This window comes from Neoarius graeffei, chromosome 28, assembly GCF_027579695.1.
Source record: "Neoarius graeffei isolate fNeoGra1 chromosome 28, fNeoGra1.pri, whole genome shotgun sequence".
Taxonomy (NCBI): domain Eukaryota; kingdom Metazoa; phylum Chordata; class Actinopteri; order Siluriformes; family Ariidae; genus Neoarius; species Neoarius graeffei.
Window position 1 is genome coordinate 48,523,980 of NC_083596.1, and position 10,957 is coordinate 48,534,936.

The 10,957-nt window shown below is 43.7% G+C and overlaps 1 protein-coding gene across 4 annotated transcripts in view; it reads left to right on the forward strand.

The window, feature by feature from the left end:
• Positions 1 to 10,697, forward strand: part of sptbn2 (spectrin, beta, non-erythrocytic 2) — a 72,313-nt gene extending 61,616 nt beyond the window's left edge. For 3 of the 4 annotated variants that reach the window (XM_060912411.1, XM_060912413.1, XM_060912414.1), the window contains 12 exons: positions 13 to 390; positions 497 to 741; positions 3,662 to 3,800; positions 3,875 to 3,959; positions 4,103 to 4,299; positions 4,374 to 4,492; positions 4,576 to 4,651; positions 4,966 to 5,073; positions 6,606 to 6,781; positions 6,983 to 7,156; positions 7,342 to 7,384; positions 7,854 to 10,697. In XM_060912411.1, the coding sequence (XP_060768394.1) occupies positions 13 to 390; positions 497 to 741; positions 3,662 to 3,800; positions 3,875 to 3,959; positions 4,103 to 4,299; positions 4,374 to 4,492; positions 4,576 to 4,651; positions 4,966 to 5,073; positions 6,606 to 6,781; positions 6,983 to 7,156; positions 7,342 to 7,384; positions 7,854 to 8,066 (1,953 nt within the window). In that variant the 3' untranslated portion in view covers positions 8,067 to 10,697. The remainder of the gene's footprint in view (positions 1 to 12; positions 391 to 496; positions 742 to 3,661; positions 3,801 to 3,874; positions 3,960 to 4,102; positions 4,300 to 4,373; positions 4,493 to 4,575; positions 4,652 to 4,965; positions 5,074 to 6,605; positions 6,782 to 6,982; positions 7,157 to 7,341; positions 7,385 to 7,853) is intronic. The other variant, XM_060912412.1, reaches the window with a different exon arrangement.
• The last annotated feature ends 260 nt before the right edge of the window (positions 10,698 to 10,957 follow it).

Genomic DNA, 10,957 nt, shown 5'->3' on the forward strand with positions numbered 1-10,957 from the left:
TCTCGGTCTCAGATGCTGCGGGATCGTTTCCGGGAGTTTGCGCGGGACACGAGTGCGATCGGACAGGAGCGTGTGGACGCGGTGAACGCCCAGGCGGACGCTCTGATCGAGTCAGGCCACCCAGAGAATGCCAGCGTGGCAGAGTGGAAGGACGGGCTGAACGACGCCTGGGCAGACCTCCTGGAGCTCATGGACACTCGCACGCAGATGCTGGCTGCTTCATACGAGCTGCAGCGCTTCCAGCAGGACGCTCGCGAGGCGCTGGCACGCGTCCGCAACAAGAGGGAGGCGCTGAACTCGGCCGAGCTGGGCCGCGACCTCAACACCGTGCAGCACCTCCACCGGCAGCACACGGCCTACGAGCATGACGTGCACGCGCTCAGCGGACAGGTCAGAGTGGGCGGGGCTGTGTGCGAGAGGGGGCGTCGGGTGCCGTTCTGTATCTGATTACCCGACAGCAGATTGTTTCATGAATCTTTGCATCATCTCGCTGCAGGTGACACAGGTGCAGGACGACGCGGCACGTCTGCAGAAAGCGTACGCGGGAGAGAAGGCAGACGACATCCACCGGCACGAGCGTGCCGTCACTGAGGCGTGGGAGGGGCTTCTGGCTGCCACTCAAGCCAGACGGCTGCTGCTATTGGACACGGTGGAGAAGTTCCGCTTCTTTAACATGGTCCGAGATCTGATGCTGTGGATGGACGGCATTAACTTACAGATCCAGTCTCATGACAGCCCCAGGTGTGTTTTTATACACACACACACACACACACACACACACACACACACTACAGATACTGTACACGTTATTAGAAGTACCACATTTGTAAGTGTGTAAGCGTTTATATTAACATCAGCTTGAGTTCTTCGATGTTATTAAAGCCTAGGTCACAACCGGATGTACGATTTTTTGGCCGTGCGATTTTTGGCATTTCCCAAATCGCTGCTTTTTTTTTTTTTTTTGTTCGTGGAGAAAGATGCACGTTGGCCGTAAGTTTGTCTTGCAACCTGAAAAAACGTAAGCGCTCGTAGAGTTTGACATGACAAAGAACCTCTGCGGCTGGTCTGCGGCTCGAAAATCAGCATGTCACACGTGCGCCCTCCGTGTGTTTCTTGCATTTTTTGCACAGTGACCGAGGCTTATGGGATATTGCTCAGCTTTGAGGTTGTCGGAATTGGGGATGTTAACCGATGACTGTTTGACCGGTGGTTGACCGAATCAACGTCAACCGGTTAATTTTTTTTTGGTTGTCAGTTAAAAAAAAAAATCAATCGTTTTGAAGCTGCCGATTTTGGAGCGGAGGACTTGGAATTCTGTGTTGTAAACGCTTGGGGCGTGCCATGCGGTGTAAGGACGATAGCTGACGAATCCGAAACACCCATTCAGTCATGTCCCGCCCTCCAGCCCCAGTTAAAGACAGCTAACAAATCAGAAACACCCATTCAGTCACGTCCCGCCCCAGTTGAACACAGCTGCCACTCGGCTAAAGAAAAAAGTGTAGACACAGGCTTTTTAGCTTACAAATTACTATTTTTAAAAAAAAATTATTATTAGAAGGCACGTCGAGTTTAGTCCTGCCTTGGCCAGTGCATTCTGAAAGTATGTTTCGGTCTGTAGCCAACAATGCATGTTATTGCAGATCGTATCTCTCCACACAAACTAAAGGCGCAGATGCCGACTTTTTCACGGCTGAATCGTGCAGATCCGATTGCTTTCCTTTGAGCATACAGAATTCAGAGATGCCTACTAGTACGGATTGGCCGTATTTTGTACGGAAAAGTTACGTAAATACGATGTTACGGCAAACAGTGTTATTCTGTACGGAATTATTATAAAGTCTTAAAAAATTCCAGTGAGTTGTTTTTAAATGTCCAAGCGACTTTTTCAATCCATGCGCGATTCACGGCTATTTATTTTTACGACAACCACACATGCTGTGTGTGACATGCGCAGATTCCGCACATTTGTTTGCGCTATTTTCGATACGGTAGAATGGCCGTGCGTTACACCCAGTCAGAAGAGCAATGGATACGCGCACTGCAAACTGTGTAGAACTGACATTAACATCACTCATGGTGGTCGCGATGACTGCAGGCGGCATGTCAACTGCAAAAAACATATGGAGTATGCTGAAATGGCGAGTCAGGCGGAAAGTAAATCTGGGGGTATCCAGCAGTTTTTTACGAAATCTGTGGATGAAAAGACACGGAACGTGACCCGTGCTGAAGCGGTGATGGTTGACCTGTGCTTGGAGTTGAACTCGCCAATTAGTGCCATGAAATGTGAGTTAAACTTATTCAGTTTCTTTTTACATGTCTGATTTTTTATTCACTGAAATATCAAACACTGGCTGGACTTCTTTAATTCAAAGTCTTTTCAGTGTTGCAAGTACAAATGTACATGTAGTCTGATCAAAAACAGAATTTTATGATTAGTGCTGTTGGGATTGTGGCAAAAAATTGATCATTCCACTGTTTTAAATACAATTATAAATGTCATTTTATTCAATGTCTCTTCTGAAGCATTATGCTGAAGTATTTATATATTGGGACATTAAGATAACAATGTCGGACTCTCTTTGGCATGAAATAAGAAATTTTTTTTTAATTTTATTAGAATCCGTTAACAGGTAGAACATTTTGCCAAGCAATATAATATAATACTTTTTGAGGAGTTACATTCAATACCAATGATTGTTCGTCAACCGTAATGTCTGCAAACAGGGAACACTATTGTATTTATAAAAATGTGATATATTGTATGCTCTAGAAATTTGTTGAGTGGAAATTCAGTTGAGATGGCTGCTTGCGTTTTGTTTATTCAATTCACACAAAACAGTTCTTTTTAATAATTTAAATGTTAAACATATTGGTATATACACCTCTTTATAATGGAAATGTGCATAAATTAATGTTGCTGAAAGTCATTCCAAAATACTGAAAAATGTTTTCAAGAATACTGAAATTCAAAATTTGGGGTAGGCATCTCTGAGAATTTACTCTGATGAAGTTATTCAGACACTCCAACGCCCCTCCTAAAAAAAAAATCGGATCTTTGCACGATTCAGCCGTGAAAAAGGCGGCATCCACTAAAAGGCGCGCCGTTTGCATCCCTGTTTAAACTCATAGGTTAACCGACTTTAACCGGCTAATGAGGCTCGGTGGTTGGTCAAGATTTTTTTTAGTTTTCGCCATCCCTAGTCGGAATTTTCTTCCAAAACAACAGTTTTGCAAATAGTCCTGAGGCCAGCGCTCAAACTACTGATGGGATAGAAAATACTGACTGAAGCAGACTGCTAATTTATTTATTAATTTAGTTATTCCTCTCCCCCCCCACCTTTTTTTTTTTTGCTCTCAAGTATTATGATGTAACATAAAAGCAAGAGTTTGAAAATTTAGAAATAAACATGAATACGGTGGTGACGTCACAGCAGTATGGCTTCTACCCTCGTTAAAATGGCACTTGAGCCGGCACATCATGTTGTTTTGCCTTTTGTTTTTGTTTTTTTAATGACTGGTTTTGGGGCAAAAATACAAAATAAACAAGGAGTTTTGTTCACAAGCACATTCGTATGTCAATACACACACGTACACATTATGGATTGTTATGTAGTGATTGTGTGTGTGTGTGTGTGTGTGTGTGTGTGTGTGTGTGTGTTAGGGACGTGTCATCAGCTGGGCTCGTCATTGCGAACCACCAGGATATTAAAGCGGAGATCGAGGCCCGATCCGGCAGCTTCACCGCCTGCACTGATATGGGACACGCCCTCATCAACAACAACCATTACGCTTCAGATGAGGTACACACACCACCACACACACTTCTCAACAGCTTTTTATAAGCTCTTACACTCACTATCTGATCGTGTTCCAGATCCGGGAGAAACTGGATCAGCTTCAGGAGAAGAGAGACGAAATCAACCAGAAGTGGCAGGACAAAATGGACCACCTGCAGATTGGTGAGTGAGTTGGTTAGTTCTTTAGTTTGACTGGTTGTCCATGGAACATGAAAAATGTCAGCGCCTTCTCAGATGCCTAGGTGTCTTCTGTATCAGTACTGGCTACTGTTATTTTTCTAATGGTGTGTGTGTGTGTGTGTCAGTCTTGGAGGTGCTGCAGTTCAGCCGGGACGCCTCCGTGGCGGAGTCGTGGTTAGCGGGTCAGGAGCCGCTGGTGCGCGCGGCTGAGCTCGGGTCCAACGTGGACGAGGTGGAGAGCCTCATCAAGCGACACGAAGCCTTCGAGAAGCTCGCTGCTGGCTGGGAGGAGCGTTTCGTTCAGCTTGAGAAGCTCACCACGGTAAACACGCACTCACTCACCCTCACTTTTCATCAGTGTGCTCATTTATTCACTATCCATGCTCTACCGCACAGCTCGAGGAACAGGAGATTCTGAGAAGGAAGGAAGAAGAGGAGAGGGCGCGAAGACCTCCGACGCCTCCCCCCGCAGAGGAAGTGGTACAGTCCGAGGCTGAATATGAGTCCGGAGCAAGGTGAATATACATCACGTCTCAGAATTGTGTGTGTGTGAGAGAGAGAGAGAGATTTGTGACCATTCCCCTCTCTCTGTCTCTAGGACGAGTTTGGACCAGACCACACTGAACCAGTCAGTGTCTGTTAATGGAATCCACAGTGACCAGGACACGTCACAGGTTGGGCTTTACACACCAACATTTAAGCATCGCTTTGTTAAACGTTATTCTACTGTGTGTTTGTTTGTTTTTATAAATGTTGTCCTGTAAATGTCCGTGTTCTTCCAGAGTCCAAGTCCCTGTAAATAGAGTTATGAAATTTAATTCACGTTGTATTTGTGAAGTCTTAATGTGACCCAAACTTGACATCTTAAGAGTAAATTACATCTCTGTCTCTCTCTCTCACACACACACACACACACACACACACACACACACACACACACACACACACACACTCTTAACTGTTCCTGTTACACTTCTCTTACCTGCAGTCCTTATCGGTCTCGGTATCTGAACTCCCGAACGCGGAACCGAAACCTCTTACAAAACCGGACTCTAAGCCGGTCTCTGTGCCCAAACCCTACAAGGCACAGCAGCGTGTGAGTACTAACCCCAGCACGTGCTCAAGTCCAGCTTTAGCCTAGCACCATCGCTAATCCCATCACTAGCAAACCGGTGGGCGCAGTTCCTCACTCGGCCTGCTAGAGGGCGCCGGGGGCCTCCCTGTGGTCTGCAGAGCTTTCCATGTCTTGTCCAGTTTGTTCTGTTTGGTGTCGGTCTGTGAAGAAATAAAAATGGTCAGTGTTTCCCAGTCACTTGGTGGTGTGCGATTTACAGGAAAACGATCAGTTATTTTCCTGTAACGGTACATGCTGAAGTGGTTTATTTCTTTTTATATTGCAGTAATTTGCCAGGAATTACAATTTTAAATGCTTTAAATAAATGATGCATTGTCTGCTATTGTTTATATTTACATTTAATGTTGTGGAACATCCAGGAACCAACTTGGTTCCTGTTCTCCCTTAGACTATAGCAGCTATAAACGGTCATTCTCTGACCAACCTTTGTTTTTATTTCTTGAAGTTAAAAAAAAAAAAGCACGTGGTGCAGTCAAATGTTCACTCACCTGGATTGAGAAACACTTTTTTTTTTTTTTTTTTTTTTCCCCCCTCCCTCTTTTTGTGGTAAAAGTGGTTTGGTTCTGGTCTTTATGTCGACGTGGATTAGCTCTCAGAACATCGGGGCAAAACTATATCATGTATCAAGACTAAAGACCTTAAAGTTTCACACTGGAACATTTTTAAATGTGACGTTTCATTGTGTACCATAAAGGCTGAACTGAACATCACACCCCTGCCTCCTCGATTTCCTTTTCACGTTGGCTTTTTGGTGAAAGTGCTGAATTTGTGGAACTCCTTGAGGATGGTTCAGCTGTGTGCGTGTGTGCTTTTTGCGGTGTTCTCCATATTGCACCCAGGCCATATGGCTGTGTGTTCTCATCTTTGTGTTGTTTGTAATGTGGAACAACGTTAAGTCTTGGAGCACAAAAACAAGAAAAATTTGCAAATGCATCTGCGGAGGTGCCAACATTTATGATTGAGCTGTAGCATATGCTTGTGGTGGTTTTTTTTTTTTTTTTTTTTTGGGCTGTGTGAATTCATGAGCCTCTGTCTTGTGAGCCAGTCAGAATAAGTGGGTGTGGCCTTGATGTTTTGGTCAGTAAAAAATGAAAGCGCTTAGGGTGGTTGTTTGTCATGCGTGTGGAAGAGAAGGAAGTCCTTTCTTCCGTTGATTTATATATGTTAATTTGTTTTTTCCTCTTTGCCTGCTAGGATTTTGTTGCTCGCCAAGAAAATGTCATCTCTCAATATGTTGGTGTTTAATGCTAGTTCAGAAATGTAGCCTGAATATTTCAACTAATTCGAGCCTAAAAGGAGACACGAGGGAAAAAACCCTCTTTTTAACCTGAATGCGGAGAAAGAATGAATGAAATTGGTGCTATTAATGATTCACGTTGACATCAACATACTGATGTTCGTTGCCTCTCCGCTTGAGCTCATTCCCTTGGTGATGATTAGCGTTGCAGTGTCTCGCTGTGACCTCACTCTGACTCGTGCGCGGTTGTGTGCAGGGCTCTGAGGTGGAGTCAGTGAACGGCCCTGGCCAGGACAGTGGGTTGGACACGGCATCACGCCACGAGCCATCGGGCACACTGCCCAGCCGAATGGAGGCACCCTCTGAGGCCATGGAGGGAATACTGTGCAGGAAACAGGAAATGGAGAGCCAGGGCAAGAAAGCAGCCAACAGGTACAAAAACACTGCAGGAGAGAAAAAAAAAGAGCCGTCACACCAGATTATCAGCGTGTTATTATATCACTGTTACACGATACTATAGCAACATTATACAAATAAGAACTAATTCATAACTCACCAAGGGGCGATGTTAAGGGGCACCACATCTCTCACATCATGATTTATATATACATCTGTGTGTGTGTGTGCACGCAGATCGTGGCAAAACGTGTACTGCGTGCTGAGGAAGGGCAGTCTGGCCTTCTATAAGGACAATAAGAGCGCGTCTAACGGCATCCCCTACCACGGAGAAGTTCCCATCAGCCTCAGCGAGGCCACCTGTGAAGTCGCCCATGACTACAAGAAGAGAAAACACGTCTTCAAACTAAAGTGAGACACATCGTCTATATAACAGACTCCTCCCATAAATATTCAAAGCGGAGAGCTTCTCTGTATCAACAAGTAGTTTATCTTTTTGTTAAATTACAACAAAATCATCCCGTACTTCCTGTCTGATATCAGAGTTACACCAGATGTGCAATGTGTGACACTTGTCCTCCTCTTGTTCTCCTCAGGCTGGGAGATGGAAAGGAGTTCCTGTTCCAAGCCAAGGACGAGGTGAGTGTGTCCCTCCACAATCTCCATACAAAACATCAAGCTTCGACACTCGCGCGCAGCCAAAAGCCTGCGTTTGCATACTGGAACGTGATATGCTGGTGTATTTTATGATGCGATAACGCTGACGAGATGATCAGCGTATTCCGGTGCTGATGACAAGGACACGGACGACAAAACTGAAAATGCAGAAATGGTCCTAAACATCTGTGGAGAAAAATGAATGTGTTCTGCATTTGTTTGTTTGTTTGTTTGTTTTTGTTTGTTTGTTTGTTTGTCAGTGGTGCTTTTAATTGAAGCATTTTACTGGGATGTCTCCATTTTAATACAAATTTTTTTCTTTTATTTTCTATGTCTGTCTCTCCCCCACTGTTTTTCTCTCTCTCTCTGTGTGTGTGTGTGTGTCTCTTCCTGCCCCTCTCTCTCTTTCTCTCTCTCGGTCTTCCTGCCTCTCTCTCTCCACCACCCCCAGGCTGAGATGAGTTCCTGGATTCGAGCGATCCACTCCTCCATGCCGGCGAATACCGCTGATGATCTTTCTCCGGCTCCACCTCTGACGCGAGCCATGACGATGCCACCGATGTCCCCCACCGAGACTGAGGGCGGAGGCGTGACCATGCGCAGTAAAGAGGGCAAAGAGAGAGACCGAGAGAAACGCTTCAGCTTCTTCGGGAAGAAGAAGTAAAGAGGAAAAGAAAGGAGGGGAAAAGCGTGAACTGTCTGAGACGAGAGGAAGACTGCGCCCTCTATTGTCACATAGCTATACACCTTTTACTTTCTCCATCACTGTCCCACCCACTGTCATCCTTCTGTAACGTAGCCCCGCCTCCTGAAGGACCAGGGCTCATCAGTGACACCTCTGTTGATTGGATGACTTTATTTTAACACTGTCCTGGAGTTAGGAGTCGGGGCTTAGCAGCCTTTCCCTTAAAGCGGCACTTCCAAAGTTTTCTTCTTTCATCCTTTACATTCATCTTATTTGACCTTGTGAAGGATCGGAATTAGTTTTTTGTTTTTTTTTCCCCTTGTTTTTCCGAGTACGAATGTTCATGTTCCTAGTTAATATATCAGATTGTTATTATTTAACGATGATTTGTGACAATAATATTTAAAGAGAAAATCCAAGTGCAGCAAGCAGCGACTCTGGTTTTAGAGAGGGAACACCATTTCCGCTTCCACACACATGTCTAGAACCTGAGGATGAAGAGCTTGAGAATAGAACCTGGGTTTTAGATTTCTACAATTGACAGCACATACGGTTTCAGTTTTTTTATTTAATTTTTTTTCATTAAAAATAGTTCAGGTTTAGATTAGTGTTTTATTTTTCTGGTGTGCAGGGGATAACTATTAAAAACAAAAAATACTAAAAAGTCTGGAAGCTTCTGTTTAAGTTGGGATTTATTTTCTATCCCCAAAAGTTTTTACATTGAGGGTTTTTTTTGAGGTGTTTTGCTGCACAATAAACTTCGTCTTTATTCCTCTAATTCACACTAAAACATAAAAGGATCATAGGATGGGATTGTTTTCCTTCCCTTCCCTTCTCCTTCTCTTATCTTTTGTGTGATTTTGAGACATTCTGGAAAAATCACTTCGCTGTAGAACGTTTGTGAAACGAAACACTGGACGAGAAACGAAACTACTGTCCTCTTTTTTTTTTTTTTTTTTTTCCTCCCATAAATGTGGACCAAATCTACCTTTCTCACCCCTCTGTTCGTCGATCAATACGCTATGCTGTATTACTGATAAATCACAAAACGATGCTTTAAACGTGGGAACAGAAAAGGGGGCGTGGCTTAATTGACCAATATTTTCGATGCTATTTTTGCATTTGTACACAGGAGAGCATGGTGTGTGTTCGTTTTGCATTTATCCGGTGTAGCATGAACACAGTATTTTTGTAGGCAGAGGCGGTGTGTTCGTCGGCCTGGTCCTAATCGCCGCTAGCGAGCTTGCCTTGATATGTTTGTGATGTTTGATTTAAGAAGTAGCCATGGGGGTGGGGCGGGGAATTTTGTCGATGTACGATGAAGCCCCTTCGTCTGAGGGGAGCGGAGTATCAAAACGAGAACCCATAACTCATAGTGGCACTTTGGAGCGGTGCACATGCAGGAAGATACACAAAGTAAACGACTGAGCTTTTTTCTTCTTCTTAATTTCAGTCATTTTTACGTGAAATCATCTCACCGGCTACGGCGAGGAATAAAACTCAGCCGCACACTCAAGTCACAAGTATATATGCAAAAATAAGAGGCATGTGCTGATAGTAAGTTATGCAATATATCATAATATTCAGCGCACATGCAGTACTGTTATTGTGGATGCTTGAAAATGTTGCATTTGCAGTTGAGGGTTTTGTTTTTGTTTTTTTTTTGGTGCACAGTTTCTACAGAAAAACCTGGAACTGGAACCCGGATTAAAAAGTGAAGCAGATCCAGTGATCCTATAGTTCAATATCAGCACATGCCTAAAGCACACACTGATCTGATTCTCACCTCAGCCGGTTTACCGCTCCGATTGGTCAGTGGCAGTTGTCGTGACTTGTGACATCATCCCGTTCGATGATTCAGGTTTGCTCACGTCAGCCAATCAGCTTCCAGATGACACTCTTTGCATACGTAGCTGAAACCTGGTAGCACTCTTCAATGTAACCCCAACCGGAACTCACCGCTTTGTCCATTCACTATGCGGATACGAACGGAAATATGCTGTTTTCTGAATTGTGGAGATTTTTTTTTTTGTGAACCATTTATCTCCATCTGAATTTGTACCTCAGATTTCTTTTACAACCAAGGTGTGGCGCCCAAAGTTAATATGGATAAGTTGATTGAGGTTGGCGTCACCCATAACAGAATATGATGCGTAAGCGTCATGCACCAAAATTTAGAAAGGTACATTTTATTGCCAAAGTCGACCTTTAAATTGACTGGAAATATGACTAACATAAAATGTCGTGTGTGTGTGTGTGTGTGTGTGTGTGTGTGTGTTCTCACTGTGTGCACAGGGTTGTGTAAAAAAAAAAAAAAAGTCAATAATAGTTATAATTTTACCGCATCCTTAAATGGGCTTCGGTTAATTTCAGTGAGCTTAATAAATGAGGGAAAGGTTTTAAAAATGAATAAATTAATTAATAAAAACAAATGCTAATTTTAGCTCCTGAGGGTTGAGCAGAAAGAGTTTGTGTTTTTTTTTTATATATATATATATAAATGTTCCCCCATGTCATTCGACTGTTTCTGTGTCTTTAAATGGAATTGAGTTGTTAATACAGTTGTTATTCTGATTAATAATATTATTAATACAAAAACACTTCTGATGACTTCTTGCTACTGTTATTACTATTAGGACTGCCGCTCCTGCGTTCCTGCTGTTGAGTTTGAGGTTCTCTCTCGTGTGCAACACCGAGCCTGGCCACAAGGGGGCCACAGTGTGCCGTGCAGCATTTTTCATTCACGATCCTGGGGTGGGGTGGGGTGGGGAGGGATGGGACAGATGGACAAAGACTTGTTTGTTGACTTGTGTATCTACATCTAATAATATTAGGAATAATAAAACATCGTTTAAAAAGGACGCTGGTTT